The sequence below is a fragment of the Delphinus delphis genome, chromosome 14 (genome assembly GCF_949987515.2).
Source record: "Delphinus delphis chromosome 14, mDelDel1.2, whole genome shotgun sequence".
NCBI classification, from domain to species: Eukaryota; Metazoa; Chordata; class Mammalia; order Artiodactyla; family Delphinidae; genus Delphinus; species Delphinus delphis.
The window spans coordinates 50,450,803-50,476,147 of record NC_082696.1 but is presented as its reverse complement, the minus strand read 5'-3'; the positions used below and the strand labels follow the sequence as shown (position 1 = coordinate 50,476,147).

The following is a 25,345-nucleotide window of genomic DNA, read 5'->3' as shown; positions in this document are numbered from 1 at the left end:
CTTTGGAATCTTCTATTGTAGACCAACTAACTAACTTCCTGGAACTCTTTCTAGTGTAGTCTGAAACGTGGCTTTCTCCTTCCTGTAATCCAGTTTTTTTATTTTTATTTTTTTTGCCCCACTGCGCCACCCGGGATCATAGCTCCCCCGACCAGGGATGGAAGCCGTGCCTGCTGCAGCGGAAGGGCAGCCTTAACCACTGGAATGCCAAGAAAGTCCCTAGTCCAGATTTTCTTGCTTGCCTGCCTTAGCTCACTCTATTTCCTGTTCTTGGAAGGTCTTCGTTTCCTGTTAAAAATAAAGCTTCTAGAAGGCCTTCCTGATTTCCCAGCCAAAGTGCTCTTTCACTGTTTCCAGAACACCTAGTAGAATCTTTGGTCGCTTTCTTTATCCTTCCTTACCGGATTGCCTGCCTCTTCTGGACAGCAGTTTGTATTCCCAATACAGTTATCATAGTGACTCAAAACATTTTTTGTTTAATCAAATTAGGGCAGATCACTTAGAAATTCCTCCTTAGATACACTGTCCCACAGTCCATCTCGGGCCATTGGCTTTCCCATGTTACACAAATTTTCCATGTTCTTTCAAAACATTTGAGTATATGCCACATTGAAAATGATTTATGCTCTTGAAATACAAAAAGTAAAAGTGGTAGGAGCACATTTTATGTACTCTGCCAAAGATGCGTTGGACGCTGGAGGCAAATAAATTGGGGATACCGTTTATGGAGATAACAATATTTCGTTAAAATATGAAGGCCCACTGGATCACCTACACTTTATTTAGGTTTTGGAATCTCGGTCAGGTACGCTACCGAAAAGGCTGAGGAGTGGTTACTTGAATACACGCCGCAAACACGTTCTAACTCCTTGAAAATGTTTTTAGATCAGCTGCAGCAGGCGCTGGGCGGACAACTGCCCCTCCCCCCAGCCTAAAGCTGCCCTCCGCCCCGTCCCTTCGCCCGGCCCCCGCGCCGCCGCACTGCATGCTGGGAGTCGTAGTCCCGGTTTGTTTTGCCCGGAGGGATCGAAGGGCATTGGAGTCCAGCTTGCCCTCGAGCTACTACAGGTCGCGTTCTTCCGCTGCTCCCTTTCGTTCTGTCGGGCGGAGCCTTCCGTGAGCACGGCTGGATTTGTCTGTGCTACCGTCTCTCTTCTGGGTTTCAATAAAGTTTTCCTCTTCCTTCCCCTGTACGGAGCTCAAGATGGCGGCCTCTTGGTCGCCCTTGGTTACCCTGCGCTTAGCGCCGAGCCGGCTGAGAGGAAGATGTGTCCGGTGCAGGGCTTGGGCCGCTGCTCTCCCCACTTCGGTCACCGCCCCTGGAAACCCCTTTTGTAAAGGTTAGTGACTGTATCTGGAGTAAGCCGAGACGACTGCTTATGACCGGGGAAGTCTCGGGGCAGTCACCCTCCCTCCTCGAGCTCCCCAAACTGCCTCCTTGGTTCACGGTTTTCGAGAGATTTCTTCGAGAGGAGTTCCACCCTCTCTTGCACCGCTGTTACTGCCTGCTCATGAAGGAGCACTGAGGGAGGTGGCCCAGAGTAACTTTCATTTTGAGGGTTAGATGTCGACCCAGGGTTTGTTCCTTTCCGGCTGTTAGAGACCTGTAAACCCAGGTGTGGGGAGTACCTCGCTTGAAGGGATTCAAGTGTGGGGTTGAGGCCTGGGAACTCTTCCAACCTGCCGCATCCCAAGCTCTCCAGGCTGGTGACCCGGGACTGTACCTCTGACATCTGCAGGCCCTGCGTGCTCTCTGGATTGCGGGAATGCAAGTGTACTGACATTCTCAGATTGAGGGGTCGATTCTTTGTGTTCTTTTCAAGTCCTAGAGGCTTCAGCGAGGCGTATTTTGTCACCGGGCTTGCATCATTCATTCATTCTTTCAAATTGTTATTCATGAGTGAATGAACCTGTATTTTGAGTAACCAAGGCCACAGGAGTGCTAGTTTTACTATATTCATATACTCCCACTAAATTGCGGGCTACTCAAAGGCAAGGACTGGGTGTCATTGTTTCCTCAGCACTTAGCACAGTGTTTGGCACCTGATGGGCAGATATATTTTTTGAGTGAATGAATGACGTTATTCTTATTGCTCCCTCATCCACATACTTAAGCTTTCCTTTTTAAAAAAAATCTCCAGGAACCCCACCCTTATACATCTTAATAAACTGATTCTCATTGGCAGTTTAGCTAAAACTCTATCAGTCTTTGATTATTATCATAAATAGAGTTGAAATTAATACTAAAACTGTGATTAAGTCACCTTAGGTTTTACTGTAAAGTTTAGCGTAATCCACTTACTGTATAATGGAATATTTTGGTAGCATGAGGTTTCGATCTTAATATAAACTATTTAAAAAAATTTTGGAATAGGCTATACAAGCAAATAACACAAAATTCAAAAGGTACAAGAAGGAATTTGGTAAAATGTTGACTTTCTTCCACTCCTGTTCCATAGCCATTTAGTTTTCCTTCCCAGAGGCAACTTCTCATACTTGTTTCTTATGTATTCTTCCCGAGACATTCTGTATATATCCACCATATATTTTTATAAATACCTGAATTAAAGAAAAATAGAAGTGGTAATATACTATACACACTGTTCTGGTCCTTCCTTTTTTTTTCATGTAGTATATCTTGGAGATCATTCCATATAAATACGTGTAGAACTGCCTCTTTTTTTTGGCTGCCACAAGGCATGTGGGATCTTAGTTCCCCAACCAGGGATTGAATGGGCCCTCCCTGCATTGGAAGCTCAGAGTCTTAACCACTGGACTGCCAGGGAAGTCCCTGTACCTCATGTTTTAAATGGTTAAAATAGAATTCCGTTCAATGCATGTACCATAATTTATGAAAATTAGGATTTAAGGAACATTAGCATAACAACATGAGCCTTAATGTTTGTTCTGGGTCATGCAATATGCTAAGTGCTTATCTTGTTTAATTCCCGTTATCCTCATTTTGGGGATGAGGAACCCAAGGTTGCAGAAGTTATTTGGCTAGTTAAGTGGCAGAATTTTTTTTTTTTTTTTTTTTGTGGTACGCGGGCCTCTCACTGTTGCGGCCTTTCCCGTTGCGGAGCACAGGCTCCGGATGCGCAGGCTCAGCGGCCATGGCTCACGGGCCCAGCCGCTCCGAGGCATGTGGGATCTTCCCGGACCGGGGCACGAACCCGTGTCCCCTGCATCGGCAGGCGGACTCTCAACCACTGCGCCACCAGGGAAGCCCCAGAATTTGTTTTGAATGTGGACATTTGATGAAAATGCAGTTAGAGGTCAATTTAATTGTAACTAAAGTTGCTCCTTCCCCCTCTTTAAGTAAAAGAAAAATTTAAGTTGAAACGTTATTCAGTATTTAGAGTCTGATTTAAGTTTGTTTTCTATCGTTTTCTTGATGTTTTGGGGGGGGGTATTTACTGTTGACATTTGTTTTATCTCCTTTTTTTAATCTTTTCAAGCCTACTGTTTACTGCAGTGTAATGTGAGGGAAACACATTACACTTAATGTTAAACAAAAGAAGGAAGTAGATAAAGGAAAGGAATGAGGGGAAAGGAAGAGCATATTCTTTGTTTTTGTGCTTCATTTCTTTCTTTCATTTTTTTTCCCTTAATTAATTTATTTGGCTGCAGCATGCGGGATCGAGTTCCTTGACCAGGGATTGAACCCGGGCCCCCTGCATTGGGAATGCAGAGTCTTAGCCACTGGACCACCAGGGAAGTCCCCATCTAAGCTTTAATGCCAGCCTTGGCTCTAAGACATTTTGGTAACTGGAAATGTGAAAACTTTAGGGGTCCTAAAATGGTGTTCATTCATATCACCTAACTTTAAATTCCTTAGGAAGTACAACTTATAAATTCCACTTTGCGATATATGTATTTCCATTAGTCAGATTATTAAACAATTGAAAGTATCAATAAAATTTGGTATCTTAAATAATTTAAGTATATATGTCAATTTTGATATTACTGCTTGTTTTCTTTTAGGTCTAAGTGTATTTTCATTTAATGTAACAGTTATTCAGTCTCCAGATAGTTATGGGGAAACATTTTATTAGAAATCAGAGTGGTCATGGTATGGGTAGAAAATGCCTCGAGATTGCTAATTCAGTTGAAGTCTTGTATTAAGTGTATGGAGGGGGAAAGTGAATGAAATTGGCTGCCAGGCCTTGAATAGCTTACAGTCTTGGGAGATGGAATTACAAGAGCTAATGTTTATTGAGCCCTTTCTGTGTTCCAGGCAGTCTGCTAGCCGTTTCTTTCTCTCATAATTTATCTTCATAAAAACTCTATTATAAAATTATTTTAAAATTTTTAAAAAAGTTTTATTTTTTAATGTTTCTTTTTAAAAATTTTATATTGGAGTATAATTGATTTACATTGTTGTGTTAGTTTCAGGTGAAACTGAATCACTTTAGTGATTCAGTAAAGTGATTCAGTTATACATGTACATATATCCATTCTTTTTAAGATTCTTTCCCTATATAGGTTATTACAGAGTATTGAGTAGAGTTCCCTGTGCTATCTATAAAGGTATTGTCATCTCTGTTTTATAAATGACTAAACAGGCATGGCTACTCAAGTGGTATTTGAGCCCAGGCATTTTCCCTCCAGAAGTACAAACTTAACCAACCACTGTGTTCTACTAGCTCTTTACCGTGACAATGAACATTAACACCACCATAATCTAGGCCCATCCGAAGTGTTGTAGGACTACAGAGGAGAAAGCAGCTCTGCTTGGAGAGGGGAGGGCTTTTTAGCAAAAGTGTGGAAGTGAGCTGCACCTGGCCCTTATTGGTGTATGTATAGTCCCTCAGGGGGAACAGCTAGAGATGAAGCTTGGCAGGTGGGCTGGATTCTGGTTAGAAGAGTCCTGTATAGTATGCAAAGATGTGTAGGCTCAGGGGGATACTGCTGAAGATTTCTTAAGAAGAGAAGTGATCAGGTCCATTTTAGCATGATTATCCCTGTGGCTACCTGAAAAACAGGTCAGGAATGCCTGGATGGGGGAATATTGGAAGCTTGGTGATTATTTAGGAGGAAGTTGTAGTAGTTTAGGGAGAGTGATTTAGGCCCTGAATTACTGCTGTGGTAAAGATGGAGAGCAGGGCAGCGAAGGAGGGAATTCAGAGACCCTGCTTTGGTAAAATTGACAGGATCTGGGGGAGACAAGGAAAGAGAGGAGTTAAGGTCAATTTGGGTTTCCTAGTTTGGGTAATTTAATGGCATCAAATTCCGTCTATCAAAGGAAACTAAACAAATGAAAAGTAAGGCCAGAGGCATTTTAGGGAGGGGTTCCATTTTGGATATGTTAAAGTTGAGGTGTTAGTGATAATTCCAGGTAAACAAGTCTAAGTAGTTGTAGGAAATATGGGATCTGAGTCTAAGAAAGGAAATATGAGGTGTTGAGAGCCATGAGAATGGAAGAACTAGCCTTGAAATATTTGTAGAATGAAAAGGAGAAAAGGCTAGGGATGAGTTCTTGAGGAAAACTGATGTTTTATGAGCAGAAGGTGACCTCATCAGAGAGCAGTTAGAGAGGTCATAGGGGAAATTGGAGAGAAGCCAAGGAAGAGAACGCTTCTAAGTTTTCTAAAACTTAAAATCAGCGTATCTATTGTACTTAAGCTAGCCTTAGAAATTAAGTTTCTTTCTTTCTGTTTTTTTTTTCTTACTTTTTGGCCACACTGCGTGGCATGTGGGGTCTTAGTTCCCAGACCAGGGATGGAACCTGCACCCCCTGCAGTGGAAGCGCGGAGTCTTAACTGCTGGACCACCAGGGAAGTCCCAGAAATTAAGTTTATTTCATAGAGGCAAGGTAATATGACAGTCACACCTTGTGATTTCTTATCATTGTAGTGTCCTTCTGTATCTCAGTGTTATATTTTTAGATCTCTATATTAACTGAAGATTCGTATTTACCTTTAGTCACAATCTCTTCTTTAGTACATGTACATTGGAGATCTTGATTAGGTATTAATGTGAGTAGAACTCAGCCATATGAATTGGTATTATTTATTGGCTGTATAGATTAGTGGTTAAGAAAATGGGTTTGGACTTTTATCACTCAGTTAGATGAACACCCTGTGTGAAACTTCATGTTTCTTGGATTTCCGTTATTGTTTATTATTATATTAGAAAAGAAGGTTCATGCCTGCTCCTGAGACTATTAACTTCATGATAATGGTTTCTTTCAGTTTTTTTTTTTAAGCATAGCACAACTTATTACATGGCATAGCTAGTGCTCAGATGTAGTTCTGGGGTGGAGGGTGGGCAGATGAAATAGGGTGGGTTCAAGAGTAGAACCCATTAGAAAGGAACTTTAGAAGTCCAGAGATGGATTATTGATCTACTGTAGATTTGCACTGTGTTATACCTCAAGAGCTTCATTCTGTTTGTTTAAGTAAATGGTGAATATTTAAATGGGTTTAACTATTTTTAAAAAATTAACTTTTTTTTGGGCTGCGTCGGGTCTTAGTTGCGCCAAGTGGGCTTCTTTCTATTTGCGGCGTGCGGGCTTAGCTGCCCTGCAGCATGTGGGATCTTAGTTGCCCGACCAGGCATCTAACTGGTGTCCCCTGAATTGCAAGATGGATTCTTAACCACTTAAATCCTGGTTTTACCTATTTTAGATTTGTCTTTTCACAAAAGTACCACAGAAATAATAGATGTCAAGGGCCCAGTGCAATAATACGCTCTATAAATTCTGACAGAAGGTCATGTAGCCTCAGCTTGACTATATCTAATACTGTTTCCCTAGGCCACTCATATTTTTTTCTTGCTTGTGACTAAGATTTGTTCTAATTTCTCTTTTAAGAGCCTTTTGAATATGTCTGTTCTTCCTGCTGTGTTTTGTCTTCCTTGCCTAAGGTCCTCTGTTGAGGTCCCATTTCTATGTGTACCCTGCTGGAGGTACCTCATACTTTAATCTCCAGAATCTTTTTTCATAACCTTCTTTCACTGTCCTACTTGTCCTTCTTATTTCTTCTCTCCGTTCAGCTCATCCTAGAAGATACTTTTCAACACATTATCTATCCATATTCTTGACCAGGTGTGCCAGTTTTCAACAATTTTTAAAGCCTGAACATGCAGTTCTTAGTGTAGTTACTTCAAAGCTTCATAATGCAATTTATATCTTAAATGTAATTCCTGTAGATTACATTTAAAAATTCTTATTTATATATTTGTGTAAAAAAATTTAAAATAAATGAACATAACAAATAGACGTTATTTTTCTTTATTGTTTGAAAGAAAATAGACCCCTTAGGTCTCATTATTAAATAGTGTTTGAAAAGGGTGAATATTAAGGAGTTACTCAGTATGCTAGGCCATGCCTATAATTACTTCAGAATAGCTTTATTCAGATTTTTAGGCAGTATTTTACTGATTTGTTATGAAATTTAAGTACTGTTTTTTTTCTTTTGTAAAGTTACACACATTGGCACATTTAAGATTAGCTTCGAAAGGAAAAGAATGATAACTGGCAAGCATTTAGTTTTAATTTTCATAATTTTTCTATTTAAATCAAAAGCACCCTTTTAAAGCCCCTAAATCATCCTTTTATAAATAAAGTAAATGCATTCCTTGATGATGGCTTATGTTGTTTTTTTAAAGAAAGAGTTTAATTAAGATTTGATTTTCTTCTATTCTGCACTTTGTTTATTCATCACTGAATCAAACATAGGTGTTTAATGTCACTGGTAAATCTGACTTTTTGGGTCATTGATGACCGTTGCAGTTTTCGAAAAAAGCAGCTATTTCTCTTTGGGGTATGCATAGAACATAATAGAGCATAAACGGGCTGCCTGTGACCTTAGCATGGGCTTCTGTCATTGTAGGAGAACATTTCTGGTCAGTGGCCACTGTTTACAGTTTGTTAAAATCAACACAAATGTACAAAACACTCATGAATAATTGTGAACACAGTATTTGAATGGATGTTTAATAAATATGCATTAAAAATATAATTACAGTAATGAAGTTACAGCTGAAATTTTAATCCAGCCCTTTAGAAATATTAAACGTGCTTTTCCTGATTGTGCATTTTTCGCACAGCAGTTGGGTAAACATTTTAAACTGGAAATCTAAATTCCTTATATAGTTTTGATTTCATTTAACTAAGCGTGTGTTCTTTTTTGGCAACAATCTTCTTTCTCTTTGTGAAGAAGTGAAGCTCATTTTATTCCATAACTGTTACTTAGAAGAATTTTGATCAGTTCTGTCATAGGACTAATGAACATATGGGATACCAGATGAATAATAAAATGTGACCCGGAAAGACTAGATTGTGATTCTGGTTTCATCCTATGGTACTGGATCAATCATTTAATTTGGTATTTCTTTTTTCTCATCTGTAGAATGGGATTAGTCATCCTAACTCTGCCTTCCTCACATGTCATCTATGAGGCTCAGATAAGTTATTATATAATAGGAGAAAGTCCTTTGAAAATTATAAGAAATGTTATATAAATGTAGGGCTATGCTGGGAGTAATTGAAATATTAATATTGAAATGCTAGAGGTGGTGGATTCCAGTCAGTGAATAGGAATGGGATGAACTCAACTCTATGTATAATTACTAAAACCATTTTGATTTTCGGGGAGACTAACTTATATTAACAATGGCAAAGGGCTCAGTCTGATTTCAGTGCTTTGAATTCCAGAAGACGAAGTTTTGATTTTTCTAAGATTGTGCAGAGGGCCTCTATAGATAACCAGGGATGGTTATTGTTATCCTGGACTTAACTACCTTTCCTCTGGATATTCTGAATATCTAGAGGGTCTTAGAAAATATGAGCTACTGCTTTCGTCATGATGTTTCAAAGAAGGCTATTGAAATTTGATTTATAGTATGCAGGTAAGTCACTAAGGTAAATTATCTTAATTTAGTAAGATACTGCTTATGAATACTGTTTTCAAAGGAACTCAAGTTGTTAATTATTTGCTGTGCAGCAAGATATGAAGATAACATTTCATGGGATCATAGAATAATAGAGCTGAAGAGGACCTCTGGGTTATGTAGTTAAATGTCAGGTGGGAAGGTAGTTTCTGCCTTTGTTGTTTCTTTTTGAGGCATGCTGTTCATTTTTATATAGCCCTAATTGCTAGAAAATTCTTTAAGTAGAATTCTTCAAGTAGAGCTTTTCTGTAACTTCTCGTTCATCTTGACTCTTTCCCCAGGCACAACTTATATAACTCTAGTTCTCGTGTGCTTATGACAGTTTTTTAAGTATATCTTATTCATTTATATAGTCATTTATTCATTTATCATATTATTGGTTGCCTCCTTGTCCCAATTCCATTTGACAACCTTTAAAACATTAAAGACATATTTCTCCCATTCATCCGTTCATTCATTCCCCAAATATTTCTTGGTGCCATCTGTATGCTAGACACAGAGTGCTGGGATATTGTTACTCTCTCCTCAATGTCAACTGTCTCTTGTCTTATCAGTCAAATCTTATGACACGGTTTCTAGATCCTTGAACTACTTCCCTTCTTGAGATTACAGTCTGCTTTCTGAATGTCACTCTGAAAATGTGGCCCACATATCTCAATATATTCCTTTGGACATGTCTGGCCAGAGCACTATTTTAGGTTACCTTTTCTGTGTCCTGTTGCATTAAGTTGGTGGCCAGGTCATATTCATGTCTCACCTTAAGACTCCTAGGGCTATTATAAGACAGGTCTCTTTTGTTTATATTTGATTAGTTATTTTTTCTATTAAAAATAAATTATTTTTATTATAAAAATACTATATGTACATAGTAGAAAATACAGGAAAGATAATTACTGTTAACTTCATTTTTATTTTTTAAGCATACTTATTAAAGTATAAGATTCATTTAGTAAAGTACGCAAGTGGTAAGTGTAAAGCCTACTGAATTTTCATAAAGAGGATAGATTTGTGTAAATACAACCTAAATCAAGAAATAGAACATTTGTAGTACCCAGAGGCTCCCATTGTGTACCCTCCAAATCACTAGCTTTTTACTCCCAATGGCAATCAACATCCTGATTTATGTTACTATTGATTTATCCTTTCATCTCTTCTTTTTTCTTTTTTTTAAAAAATTAATTAGTTAATTTATTTTTGGCTGCGTTGGGTCTTCGTTGCTGCACACAGGCTTTCTCTAGTTGTGAGTGGAGATTACTCTTTGTTGCGGTGCGCTGTCTTCTCATTGCGGTGGCTTATCTTGTTGCAAAGCACAGGCTTTAGGTGCACGGGCTTCAGTAGTTGTGGCATGCGGGCTCAGTAGTTGTGGCTTGCGGGCTCTAGAGTACAGGCTCAGTAGTTGTGGTGCACGGTCTTAGTTGCTCTGTTATCCTTTCATCTCTTGATGGACACTTAAGTTGTTTTCATGTCGTGGCTATTTAAATAATGCTGCAATGAACATGGGGGGGCAAATACTTTTTTGAGATAGTGATTTTGTTTCCTTCAGATAAATACTCATAGGTGAAATTGTTGGATTCTATTTCTTAATGAATTATGCCAGATTTATAGATTGAAAATATATTCTGTCATTCTGTGTGTTGTATTTTCACCTTCTTGATAATGTCCCTTTTTTAAAAAAAAATTTATTTATTTGCCTGTGCCAGGTCTTAGTTGCAGCATGAGGGCTCCTAGTTGCAGCATGTGGGATCTAGTTCCCTAACTGGGGATTGAACCTAGGCCCCCTGCATTGGGAGCACCGAGTCTTAACCATTGGACCACTAGGGAAGTCCCAATAATGTCCTTTGATATACAAAAGTTTTAATTTTGATGAAGTCCAATTTATTTTTTCTTTGGCTGCTTTTGGTGTCATAGCTAAGAAATCATTGCCTAATCCAAGGTCATGAAGATTTACAATTATGCTTTCTTCTAAGCATTTAAAAGTTTTAGCTCTTACAGTTACGTTTTTGATCCATTCCTACTGGGGTTTAATTGGGAGTCCTTAAGCCTGAGTTTCACAGGCGATTGTGATGTCCAGACAGGATTAGATTTAGAAAGTCCACACCTGTTAAGAGAGATCAGGGATTGGCAACCTTTTTCTGTAAACATTCAGATAATACTTTTGTCCTTGCCTGCCATGGTCTCTGTTACAACTTTAGCTGACCCTCCATATTTGTGAGTTTGGCATCCGCGGATATAGCGGGCCAACTATTCATTGTACTGCACCATTTTATACAAGGGACTTGAGCATTTGTGGATTTTGGTATATGCAGGAGGCCCTGGAACCACTCCCCTGCAGATACTGAGGGACAACTATACTCAACTCTGGTGGTGTAGTGTGTAAACAGCCAGAGATAATAGACTAATGTGCATGGTCAATTTGGCCTGCAGGCTGCTATAGTTTGCAGACCACTGGACTAGGTAAATATTCATGTATACTTTATTTTTTTGGTTTGAAATTTTTTATATATTTACATTTTAAAACCATCTGGAAAGTATTTTGGTATGTAGTATGAGGGGATAATCTAAATTAATTTTTCTGTTGTTTTCCAGTTGTCCAGATGTCACTTGTTGAATGATCTCTTGGCTCCCATTGCTTAATTCATTGATTCAACAAATATTTATTGTGTGCCCATCATATGCCAGGCATTGTAGGTGCTAGGTATACAGTGAATTAAATAGGCATGGTACCTTCCCTCTTGTGGCTTGCAGCCTAGTTGAGAGAGACAGACATAAAATAAATAACAAATAGATAATTACAAGTTGGGTGATAAAAGAAAAGAACAGTGATAATATTTGGTATGCCTCCCTCTTTTATTATATATTAAATTATTCCCTGAAGACTTCCTTTTAGAATATCTATTCTATTCATTGATCTTTTGCTCATAGTGTTTTATATTTATTTTCTCATCTGGTAGTCAAGATCCCCCTCATTACTTTGCATCTTCATGATTTTCTAAGGATTTTGGATTTGGATTTTGGTGGAACTGTATTTAATCTGCAAATTAATTTGTGAAGAACTGACAATGTTACAGTGTTGTGCATTTCTTTTCAATAACACTGTGTCCAGTCTCCCAAATTTTCATTTATGCCTTTGAGAAAGATTTTAGTTTTCTTCACATAGATCTTAGAAGTTGATTGTTACTATGACTCTTCTTTATTCTAGACTTTTTATCTTAATTGTAAATGGGATCCGTTTTTTTTTCTTCTATTGTATTTCCAACAGGTCATTGCTAATATGTCAGAAAGATAAAGCCATTAAAATGTTTTCCAGTATTCTCCTTTGCTTAAGAGGGGGTATAATTAAGCCACTGAGTTCTTTAAAATTCATAAGTGGCTTCCTGGAAACTTCAGGATTAAATTCAAACTGCTTATCGTTGTAAGGCCCTGTGTCACCTGGTTCCTTTATATTTTTCTAGTAGCCCAACTCTTGCCCCCTCTGCCTTTCACTTTATATCTCAATACTGAACTTGTTTCATTTTCTTCAGTGTACTATCCTCTCATATTTTAGAGCCTTCTCCCAGCTTAATGCATTTCCTTCCCTTCCTTCCATTTTTCCCTGGCTAACTCCTGTTTGTCCTTTTGCTCTCAATTGAAACATCATTTCCTCTGAGTACCCTTATCTCCTTAAGCTAGGTTACTAGCTTTGGCTCTGTGATCTCATAGCATCCTCCTCTTCCCTTTACTTCATACCACACTTTGTTAAAGTTGTTTATCCACTTGTTTATATCTCCCCCAGTGCCCTGTTGATATTTTGAGTGCAGTTACAGTATGTCTAGCTAGCTGTGTTTGAAGTTTTTAGTACAGAGCTTTACACTCTATAGCTGCTTTATAATTTGTGGAATTAGTTGTTGCTTATTCAGTTTTTCTATTTAATAGGTTTTCAAATGATTCTTTTCGGTATAATTAAGTTTTTGAACCCAATTGCACCTGTTGGTACTTTTATCCTATTGTGTAGCACGGCAACATCATCTTGACTGTGATACAGCACTGATTTGTCTCCTAACTTTGTGTCACCTTTGTATTTGAGGGCTAGGTCTTCATTTAGTGCCAGATTTTGTTCTCAAAGCTCAAAAAGGTGTACATAAATCTAGTTAGTCAAAATTCTTAAAAGCCAGCTATGTGAAATGTAAGGGCTTTTAGATTTATATGGAAAGGAATTTCTTTCCTCTAACACTTCAACTTTGGGCTTTTAGTGAAAAAGCTGCTGACTCACAGACATAGAAAACAAACTTATGGTTACCGAAGGGGAAAGGCGGGAGGAGGGATAAATCAGGAATTTGGGATTAACAGATACACACTACTATATATAAAATAAACAACAAGGATCTACTATATAGCACAGGGAACTGTATTCAATATCTTGTAATAGCCTATAATGGAAAAGAGTCTGAAAAAAGAATATGTATAACTGAATCACTTTGCTGTACAGCTGAAACTAACACAGCATTGTAAATCAACTATATTTCAATTTAAAAAAAAATTTGCTGCTGCTGCTGCTACTGGGTTTTACAAGAGTGCCGTATATGAGCAGAGGCAGGTTGAGCCCAGAGTGCAGGCAGGGCAGAGCTCTAGCTGGGCCTGAGTAGGATGGAGACCCAGGAGGGGTGGATTGTTGGTTGCTCCAGGAGGCTTGAGTACTTCAAATTAGAGGGAGGTTTGTGTTTTTTCTGTTGCCTGGCTATGATAAATGGGAGCACAATCTTCACTTGTCTGTAGTGTTATGGTGATTTTAATGAGGGCAATATCCTGGTGGTAGTTTGGGGTCACTTAGCTTTAGATCCTATCTTGCCTATTCACTTAAATTTTCTAACATTTTGTGGTGTTTTAGTTTCCTTATTTGTAAGAAATAACAATATCTACCTTAGATTTTTTTGGAGAAGATAATATATAGAATACCTTTCAGAATTCTATCACTCATAAATTTTCAAATGAATCCAAGGTCTGTAAAGAAAACCTTAAGCTGTTAAATGAACCTAAAGCATATAACTTTTCTGGGTTACATGGATACCTCTTGTAATCTGTTAGTTTTGTATAACATCTTTAATTCTACTGAAGTAAACACATGTAATGCCTTGAAGTAGTCTAGACTCATCACAAATTGTATTGAATATTTCTGAACATACAACCGTCTAGGAAGGAATAATGCAAAAAGATAGTTTTCTTTACCTTGAAAACTCTTTAAATTTGTATGGTCGTGTGTTATCTTGTGTATCTTCAATTCTTTCCTTTAATCATAGGATACTTTTGAGCTGAGAAATCTTTACAGAATGTTTTTGAGTTGAACCCCACTTTACTGACAAGTTGTATGTAAAACTTCTGCACATTAAACTACATCTCTACTTATTTTGAGTATGAAGTTGGAGATGGATTCTCAAAAAATATTTAACCTTAGGTATTAAAACAAAAAAACCTTAAGGGTGAAGCAAACCTTTAAAATAACATTTCTGAAAGGAAAATGCTTACTTTTTGTTCAAATAGTCTGGTCCAACCATTTTGCTTAAGTCTCTAAAGAATATCTCTAAGACTTTCTTAACTATCTACCTTTGTGTAGAATTTGAAATTCCATTCCAATTTAAAGCACCAAAGAACACAGAGACCACACATCCCCTTTGTTGTTATTTCTCAGCTCTATGGAGACAGTGTCAACACAGTTAAGCTTTATGACATATGTTTTAGTCAGGGTTCTCCAGAGAGACAGAACCAATAAGATGTATATACATTTAGAAAGAGATTTATTATAAGGAATCAGCTCATGCAGTTATGGAGGTTGACAAGTCCCAAGATCTACAGTCAGCAAGCTGGAGACCCAGAGACCCAGGAGAGTTGGTAGTGTAATTCCAGTCTGAGTCCGAAGGCCTGAGAACCAGGAGAGCCCATAGTGTAGTTGTAGTCCAAAGACTGGCAGGCTTAAGACCCATGAAGAACTGATGTTTCAGTTTGAGTCCAAAGGCAGGAGACAACCGATGTTCCAAGCTTAAAGGCAGTCAGGCGGAAGGAGTTCCCTCTTACTAAGGGGAAAGTCAGCCTTTTGTTCTGTTCAGGGCTTCAAGTAATTGGATGAGGCCCACCCACATAAGGGAGAACAGTCTACTCAGTCTTCCGTTTCAGGTGTTAACCTCATCAGAAACACCCTCACAGACACATCCAGAATAATGTTTGACTAAATGTATAGGCGCTCAATGGCCCAGTCAAGTTGCCAAATAAAATTAACTATCACAACATATGTCAAGATTATTGTTGTCCTCAGTGTGTGAGCAGCATTTCCCCTCATGTTCTTAAGGTGCTTGCAGCAGTCCAGCTACCTTAATTTCACAGGTAAAAGTACAAAGGCAGGAAGGAATGAGTTTCTGTCCTGGTCTCCTTTTGAAGAGTATCAGGAGAAACTTTGGCAGAAGCTGACTTCCTCTTAGGCATCATTGGCTAGGATGGTGATCATGTGCCCAAGCTGCCATGATCCAGAGTCAAAATGGTGGAGTCAGGAGATAAATCTGGAGGGTATGACTCCAGAGCCCATGCTGCTTCCACTGTAACATGCTGCCTCCCTGCTGGACCTGTAGGTACAAATGCTGGCTCTGCCACTACCTAGCTATGGGAACATGGACAGATTACTTACTTAGTCCCTCTGTGCCTTAGTGTCTTCACCTTTAAGGTAGGAATATGTTAGTACCTACATCATAGGGTGGTTGTGAAGATTAAATGAATGAAGGTATGTAAAGTACTTAGAAAAGTACCTGGCACTTAGTGAGTACCCACTAAAGGTTAGCAATTGTTGCTGCTGTTGTTATTAACTATATGATCTTGGTCAGTTTACTTAACCTGCAACTTGCAGTGCTAACTCTCTGGTCCAAATCATAGACATCTCTGAACTGTACTATTGTTAAGAGTTTCCTAAGTAGTCTCCCTGCTTCCACTTAAAAAAAAAATTACATATATGTGCATAATAGTTTTATTGAATACCATACAATATAAAAATACATACATATATAAAAATATATGTATATTATATATAATATATAATAGCATTATTGAATATCATACTATTCCTCCGTTTCTGCTTTCCTTTTGAATTTCTATTATCTTATTTTCTACAAACGGATTAATCTTTTAAAAAACAAATTGTGACACACCCCTGATCAAAACCTTCTACTTGATCTTAATCCTATCACATTCACACTATTTACCGTGGCTTACAAGACCGTACATGATCTGGTCCTTCCTCTCCTTTCCAACTTCACCTTGTAACATACTCCACCTTGTTCATTTAAATCAGCCACGTAGACTTTCTTTTCTTTCTTTGAAAATGTGAAGCTTATATCCATTTTCACTTTAGGGTTTTTGCCAGAGCTCTTCGCTCTGCCTGGGAAGTTCTCCCAGATCTTCCTCAGGGCTGACTCCTTTAGGCATTCAGGTGTCAACTTATGTCACTTCCACAGGGAAGCTTTTCCTCATAATCTATAGGAGTCCTCAATCATTCCCTAGCATAGTGCTTCTCAGTCTTCAGTGTGCATATGAAACACCTATGTGTTTTGTTAAAAATGCAAATTTTGATTCAGACCCCTAGGGTAGGGCCTGAGATTCTGTACTTCTGTTGAGCTCCCTGGAGATGCCATGCTGTTGGTCAGAGGTCCTAGGATATCACTCTGTTTTATTTTCACCAGCATACTGATTATTATGTGATCTGTTGTTGCTCTTTATTTAATTTTTTGTCTCTCTTCCCCTTGACTGGAGGGAAGGCTCCATAAGGAAAGAAATTTGTTTTTAATTGTTGTTTCACCAGTGGCATGAATAGTGCCTGAGCTATAGTTGGTTCTCAAGAAAACTGAGTGAATGAATCAATGAATAGATTTATCCATGGATTTTTTTTTTATTATCATTTTTTTAACATCTTTATTGGAGTATAATTGCTTCACAATGGTGTGTTAGTTTCTGCTTTACAACAAAGTGAATCAGCCATATGCATACATATATCCCCGTATCTCCTCCCTCTTGTATCTCCCTCCCACCCTCCTTATCCCATCCCTCTAGGTGTCACAAAGCACCACACGGAGCTGATCTCCCTGTGCTATTCGGCTGCTTCCCACTAGCTATCTGTTTTACATTTGGTAGTGTATATAAGTCCATATCCATGGATTTTTAAGTTATTTGTATAATAGGATTATTGTGAGGAGTAAAACAAGTAATTATGTTAAGTTACTTAACCTAGTCCCTGGCACACAGTAGGTGCTCAATAAATGTGAGCTGCTATTATTAGAATTTCCTTCTAAAACTGTTTTGACAATTATTTTTAAAACAGTGGTTCTTAATCAGTTTTTGTTCACTTGTTTGAAAATCTGAAGGAATCTGTAGTATATTTAGAGATCTTACCTCAGAAGAAATGCAAAAACATACACACACACAATTTTCTTTTAATTTCAGAGGGCTCTCAGACCATCCCCCCCCTTCCCTGCCAGTTGACTTGTCATGGACCCCAAGTCAAGACCTTGTTTAAAAAAAAACAACCTACGTGTATATAACAATTCTTGTTAGGGCTGTTAGTGACAATTTGCCTTTTTCTAATTTCTTTTATAATTGTTGCTGTTGAATTGCCTCTTCTTTCTGTGTTATAGGTTACCATGTGCCATTAAGAAGAGCATAAATGTGGTTTATTATATTAATTATTATTTTTTTAAAAATATTTATTTATTTATTTGGCTGTGCCGGGTCTTAGCTGTGGCACCCGGGATCTTCGTTGCGGCGTGTGGGATCTTTTAGTTGTGGCATGCAGGATCTTAGCTGCAGCATGCGGGATCTAGTTCCCTGAATAGGGATCGAACCTGGGCCCCTTGCACTGGGAGCAAGGAGTCTTAACTACTGGACCACCAGAGAAGTCCCTGTTATATTACTTATTAATGCCATGAGATTGTTTAAGTGGAACATATTAGCATAGACTGTAATACTGCAGAACTTCAGAAGAATTTTTTTGTTCTAAACCTCTGTCTTCAGATGAAAACTTAAATATTGGGGGAAATCACTTCTTCCCCTGCCGATAGCACCCCCACAAACAGACAAACATGGTGTATATCCCTGAAACTTTCCAAACTAACTGTAAGAAGCATGCCAAGCATTAAACCCACAGAGTGACACAGGACAAGAAGGGCAAGGACTCTCTGAATGCCCAGGGAAAGCGGTCTTATGACAGGAAGCAGACTAAGCTGCTTTTCTGGAAAAAAGGCTAAAACTGCAAATGGAGATTGTGCTGAGGCTTGAATGCATTGAGCCTAGAAAGTGCTGCAGAGTTAGAGAGTGCTGACTGTTAAGACCAGCAAGCATTTTGAACTGGGAGGAGATAAGAGAAAGGGCTAAGTACTCCAGTTCTAAACTTCATCTTTTGTTTTATTGTGAAGACAATAAAATCTGGAGGTTATGTTCACTTCAAAAAAAAGTTGAAGCAGGGGGAATTGAAGTAATAACAAATACACTCAGAGCCTGGGGAAACTCATTTATTTTCCTTGGGGAGAAAAATTGAAGTAATTGTTAAAATACTATCTAGAAAGTTATAATAGATTATTCAGATGCTAAGACATCATGATATCGAGTAAATCTTATAACAAGTGGGCTATGGAGTATAGTGGGATCTTCCTTAAACTTCGTTTAGGAGAAAGTAGTGAAATAAGGTACAAAATTGAGGTATTAGAACAGCGCAGACTTTTTGTGCCTCTAAAATCTTACATTTATGTTTGTAGATTAGTTTGTGGATCTTCAGAATGGCATTTTCCCACTGTCCATTTGGAGTACAATAAGACAAATTAATACAAATCAAAATAATATGGCAGCAGCATCACATAATTTGTGTACACTGATGCAGTAACAGATTTAATTTAGTGCAGCTTTTGAGAAGTCTTTTGTGATTCAATTTATACAGCTGCTGTCCAGGCCTAAGCTGGCCAATCTCTCAGCCTTGAGTATCTTGCCTGACTGATTCTCTCTTTCTTTTTCTTTTTAAAAAGTCTGATATTTTTTAGAGCAGTTTAGGTTCACAGCAAAATTCAGAGGAATGTTACAGAGATTTCCCATATACCTCCTGCCCCCCACATGTCCCCTGTTAGCAATACTCCCCAGTTATCAACATCCCATACCAGAGAGGTACCTTTGTTACAGTCGATGAACCTACATTGACACAGCATCATCATCCAAAGTCCATAGTTTACAATGGGGTTCTTGGTGTAGTACATTCTACGAATATGGACAAACGTACAATGACACATATGCACATTATAGTATATTTTAGGGTATTTTCACTACCCTAAAAACCCTCTGTGCTCTGCCTATTCACACCTTCTTCCTACCTACCCCCTCCCTTTGTTTACTACTGATCTTTTTACTGTCAATAGTTTTGCCTTTTCCATAATGTCATATCATTAGAATATAGGACCTTACAGTATGTAGCTTTTTCAAATTGGTCTTTTACTTAGTTATGTGCATTTAAGTTTTTTCCATGTGTTTTCATGGTTTGATAGACTCATTTCTTTTTAGTGCTGAATAATATTCCATTGTCTGGATGTACCAGTTTATTTATCCATTCTCCTACTGAAGGACATCTTTGTTGCTTCCAAGTTTTGACAATTATGAATAAAGCTGCTATAAATATGTGTGTGCAGGTTTTTTTGTGGACATAAATTTCCAGCTTCTTTGGGTAAATACCAAGGATAATGATTGTTGGATTGTATGGTAAGAGTATGTTTAGTTTTGTAAGAAACGGCCAAACTGTCTTCTAAAGTGGCTGTACCATTTTGCATTCTCCCCAGGAAAGAGAGGTCCTATTGTTCCACATACTGGGCAGCATTTGTCAGTGTTCTGGATTTTGGCCATTCTAATAGGTGTGTAGTGGTATCTCATTTTTTTTTTCTTTTTTTTGGCCTTGTCACATAGCTTGCATTCCCTGACCAGGGATTGTGAAAGTGCCAAGTCCTAACCGCTGACCACCAGGGAATTCCTTCTCATTGTTCTTTTAATTTGCATTTCCCTGATGACATATGATATGGAGATCTTTTCATATGCTTTTTTGTCATCTGTATATCTTCTTTGGTGTGGTTTCTGTTAAAGTCTTTGGCCCAGTTGTTTTTTTTAAAATTTATTTTATTTTAGTTTTATTTTTGGCTGCGTTGGGTCTTCGTTGCTGCGTGTGGGCTTTCTTTAGTTGCAGCAAGCAGGGGCTACTCTTCGTTGTGGTGCACGGGCTTCACATTGCAGTGGCTTCTGTTGTTGCGGAGCACGGGCTCTAGGCACATGGGCTTCAGTAGTTGTGGCACGTGGGCTGAGTAGTTGTGGCTCGCGGGCTCTAGAGCACAGGTTCAGTAGTTGTGGTGCACGGGCTTAGTTGCTCTGTGGCATGTGGGATCTTCCCAGAGCAGGGCTCAAACCTGTGTCCCCTGCATTGGCAGGCGGATTCTTAACCACTGCACCACCAGGGAAGTCCTGTTTGGCCCAGTTTTTAATCAGATTGTTTATTTTCTTGTTGTGAGTTTTTAGAGTTCTTTGTATATTTTGGATAATAGTCCTTTATGAGATGAGTCTTTTGCAAATATTTTCTCCCAGTCTGTGGTTTGTCTTTTGAGATCATGGCATTGTCTTCTGCAGAACTGCAGTTTTTAATTTAATGAAGTCTAGCTTATCAATGATTTCTTTCATGCATTGTGCCTTTGGTGTTGTATCTAAAAAGTCAAAGCTATACCCAAGCTCGTCTAGGTTTCTCCTATGTCTCCTGTATTTCTCCCATGTTATCTTCTAGGAGTTTTATAGTTTTTTCTTTTACATTTAGCTCTATGATGCATTTTGAGTTAATTTTTGTGTAGGGTTTAAGGTCTGTGTCTAGATTCATTTTTTTTGCATGTGGATGTCCAGTTGTCCCAGCATCATTTGTTGAAAAGTCTTATCTTTGCTCCATTGTATTGCCGTTGCTCCTTTGTCAAAGATCAATTGGCTATATTTACGTGGGCCTATTTCTGGACTCTATTATGTTCCATTGATCTATTTGTCTATTCTTTTGGCAATACCACACTGTTCTGATTATTGTAGCTTTATAGTAGATCTTAAAGTTGAGTAATGTCAGTCCTCCAATTTTGTTTTTCTCCTTCAGTATTGTGTTGGTTATTCTGAGTCTTTTGCTTCTTCATTTAAACTTGAGAATTATTTTGTCAGTATCCACAAAATAACTTGCTAGGATTTTAATTGAGATGCCTTTGAATCTATAGATCAAGTTAGGAAGAACTGACATTTTGACAATATTGAGTCTTCCTATACGTGAACATGGAATATCTCTCCATTTTTAAGTTCTTTGATTTTGTTCATCAGAATTTTGTAGTTTTGTTCATATAGATCTTGTACATATTTTGTTAGATTTACACTGAAGTATTTCCTTTTTGGAGGGTGCTAATGTAAATGGTATTGTGTTTTTTTAAAAAAATATTTATTTATTTATTTATTTATTTTGATTGTGCCAGGTCTTAGTTGCAGCATGCAGGATCCTTTGTTATGGCATGTGGGATCTTTAGTTGTGGCATGCGAGCTCATAGTTGTGGCATGTGGGCTTCTTAGTTGTAGCATGTGGACTTCTTAGTTGCGGCATGCAGACTCTTAGTTGCGGCATGTGGACTTCTTAGTTGTGGCATGTGGACTTCTTAGTTGTGGCATGTGCACTCTTAGTTGTGGCATGCATGCAGGATCTAGTTGCCCTACAAGGGATCAAACCTGGGCCTCCTGTATTGGGAGCACAGAGTCTTACCCACTGGACCATCAGAGAAGTCCTGGTATTGTGTTTTTAATTTCACATTCCACTTGTTCATTGCAGGCATATATGAAAGCAGTTGACTTTTGTATATTAACCTTGTATCCTTACTATAATTACTTGTTAGTCCCAGGAGTTATTTTATTGATTCTTTTGTATTTTCTGTATAGATGACCATGTCATTTGGGAACAGACCATTTTATATCTTCCTTCTCAATCTGTATACCTTTTATTGCCTTTTCTTGTCTTATGGATTTATCTAGTACTATGTTGATAAGGAGTGAGGAGAGGGGACATCCTTGCCTTGTTCTTGATCTTAGTGGGAAACATCTAGTTTCTTACCATTAAGTATGATGTTTGCTGTAGGTATTCTTTATCAAGATGAGGAAGTTCCCTCTATTCCTAGTTTACTGAGAGTTTTTATCATGAATATGTATAAGTTTTTTCAGATGCTTTTTCTGCATTTATTGATCTGATCATGTGATTTTTCTTCTTTAGTCTGTTGATGTGATGGATTACATTAATTCATTTTAAAATGTTGAACCAGGGACTTCCCTGGTGGTCCAGTGGTTAAGACTCCATGCTTCCACTGTAGAGGGCATGGATTCGATCCCTGGTCAGGGAACTAAGATCCTGCATGCCACATGGCACAGCCAAAAAAAAAAAAAAAAAAAAAGAAAAGAAAAAAGGTTGAACCAGCCTTGCATTCCTGGGATAATTCTCACTTGTTTATATTGTGAAATTCTTTTTATACATTGTTGGATTTGATTTGGTAGTATTTTGTTAGGGATTTTTGCATCTATGTTCACGAGAGATATTGGTGTAGTTTTCTTTTCTTGTAATGTCTTTGTCTTATTTTGGTATTAGGGAAATGCTGGCCTCATAGAATGAGTTAGGAAGTATTCCTTCTGCTTCTAATCCTCTGAAAGAGGTTGTAGAGAATTAGTATAATTCTTTAAATGTTTGGTAGAATTCACCAGTGAACCCATCTGTGCCTGATGCTTTCTGTTTTGGAAGACTATTAATTACTGGTTCAGTTTCTTTAATAGATGCAGGCCTATTTAGATTGTCTGTTTCTTCTTGTGTGAATCTTGGCTGATGTGTCTTTCAAGGAATTTGTCCATTTCACCTAGGTTCTCAAATTTATGGGTTGAGTTGTTCGTAGTATTCCTTTATTATCCTTTTAATGTCCATGGGATCTATAGTGATATCCCTCTTTCATTTCTGATATTAGCAATTAGTGTCCTCTCTCCTTTTTCCTTGTTAGCCTGGCTAGAGGCTTATCAATTTTATTGATCTTTTCAAAGAGCCAGTGTTTGGTTTCATTGATTTTCTCTGTTGATTTCCTATTTTCAATTCCACTGATTTCTGCTCTTATTTCTTTTCTTCTGCTTACTTTGGATTTAATTTTCTTTTTCTAGTTTCTTAAGGTGGAAACTTAGATGATTGATTTTAGATCTTTCTTCTTTCTAATATATACATTCATTGCTATAAATTTCCCTTTAATCACTGCTTTTGCTGCATCCCACAAATTTTGATAAATTGTGCTTCCATTTTCATTTAACTCGAAGAATTTTTACATTTATCTTGAGGTTTCTTCATTGACCCATATGTTATTTAGAAGTGTGTTGTTTCGTCTCTGCATATTTTATTTTATCTTTAAATTAAAAAAACTTTTTTTTGGCTGCGTTGGGTCTTCATTGCCGCACGTGGGCTTTCTCTAGTTGCGGCGAACAGGGACTACTCTTCGTTGCGGTGTGCAGGCTTCTCATTGTGGTGGCTTCTCTTGTTGCGGAGCACGGCCTCTAAGGCGTGCTGGCTTCAGTAGCTGTGGCTTGTGGGCTCTAGAGCGCAGGCTCAGTAGTTGTGGCACACAGACTTAGTTGCTGTGCAGCACGTGGGATCTTCCTGGACCAGGGATCGAACCTGTGTCCCCTGCATTGGCAGGCGGATTCTTAACCACTGTGCCACCAGTGAAGTCCCATAGTTTCTGCATCTTTTAGAATTTTCCATTTATCTTTCTTAGATTTTTTTTTTTTTTTTTTTTGCGGTACGCGGGCCTCTCACCATTGTGGCCTCTCCCGTTGCGGAGCACAGGCTCCGGACGCGCAGGCTCAGCGGCCATGGCTCACGGGCCCAGCCGCTCCGCGGCATGTGGGATCTTCCCGGACCAGGGCACGAACCCGCGTCCCCTGCATCGGCAGGCGGACTCTCAACCACTGCGCCACCAGGGAAGCCCTCCATTTATCTTTCTGTTATTGATTTCTAGTTTAATTCCATTGTGGTCTGATGGCAGACATTGTATGATTTCTGTTCTTTTAACTTTGGTAAGGTGTGTTCTGTGGCCCAAGATATGATCTATCTTGGTGAATGTTCTGTGTGAGCTTGAGAATAATGTGTATTGTGCTGTTGTTGGATGAATTATTCTATAGATGTCAAGTTTAGCCAGTTGATTAATGGTGTTGTTGAGTTCAACTAAGTCCTTACTGATTTTCTGCCTACTGGATCTGTCCATTTCTGCTAGAGGGGTACTGAAGTCTCCAACTATGATAGTAGATTCATCTATTTTTCCTTATAGTTCTATCAATTTTTACCTCAGGTAGTTTAACTTGATGGTCTGTTGTTAGGTGCATATATATTAACGATCGTTATGTCTTCTTGGAGAATCAACTCTTTTATCTTTATGTAACATCCTTCTGTATATCTGATAACTTTCCTTGCTTTGAAGTCTGGTCTGTCTGAAATTAATATAGCTACTCTTGCTTTCTTTTGATTAGTGTTAGCATGGTGTAATTTTTTCCATCCGTTTTTTAAAAATATCTTTATTGGATTATAATTGCTTTACAATGTTGTGTTAGTTTCTGCTCTATCCATCCATTTACTATTCATATGTATGTGTCTTTGAATTTAAAGTGAGTTTATTTTAGTCAACATGTAATTGAGTCTTGGGTTTTGATCCACTCTGACAATCTTTTAATTGGTTCATTTACACCAATCAATTTCTTTTCAATCTTGGGGGCAGCAGTTTGTCCTGTGTCCTTCCTTCTCTTATGGATCTGAAAAGATACGTTGATTTTTCAGCTTTTTACTTGTTGTTGGGATAGAATGGCGACTTATAAGCTTCTTATATGCAGTACTAGATAACCTGTGATTCTCTTTTTATGTCTGCTGATTGCCTGAAGTGATGCCTCATCTTCAGTGTAACTTGGTTTTCCTTTTTGAGAAATGTGAATGAAGTATAAACTACTCAATAAAGATGTTGGGTTAGTATAAATAAAAGTGGAAGCAAAGGACTTTAAGCCTCTCCAAAGCCAGATCCCAATAGAAACAATGTACTTTGCCCACAGTCCTGATGGTTCCTATGAATAACTTTAAAAATTAGATACTTTATAACTGTAAACAGGAATATGAAGACTGAGGAATATCTACTGGATTTGGCAACACTAGGCATTGGGTGGGGACTTCCCTGGTAGTCCAGAGGTTAAGAATCTGCCTTCCAATGCAGGGGACACGGGTTCTATCCCTGGTCGAGGAACTAGGATCCCCCATACCACAGGGCAACTAAGCCTGTGCGCCACAGTTAGCTGGTGCACCGCAGCTACAGAGCCCACGTGCAGCAACTGCCAAGCCCATGCACTCTGGAGCCCATGT

At 38.4% G+C, this 25,345-nt stretch overlaps 1 protein-coding gene and 1 pseudogene across 5 annotated transcripts in view; both read left to right on the top strand.

Annotated features, from left to right (window-relative positions):
- The window catches only part of AFG1L (AFG1 like ATPase), a 216,239-nt gene that overhangs the window by 20,221 nt on the left and 170,673 nt on the right, over window positions 1–25,345 (top strand). For 4 of the 5 annotated variants that reach the window (XM_060030136.2, XM_060030133.2, XM_060030134.2 and 1 more), the window contains exon 1: window positions 1,025–1,340. The exons of the other annotated variant lie outside the window; for it this stretch is intronic. In XM_060030136.2, the coding sequence (XP_059886119.1) occupies window positions 1,205–1,340 (136 nt within the window). In that variant the 5' untranslated portion in view covers window positions 1,025–1,204. Of the gene's footprint in view, window positions 1–1,024; window positions 1,341–25,345 lie in introns of those variants that run through there. 5 annotated transcript variants of the gene reach the window in all.
- LOC132437322 (large ribosomal subunit protein eL42-like) lies at window positions 17,982–18,288 on the top strand (annotated as a pseudogene).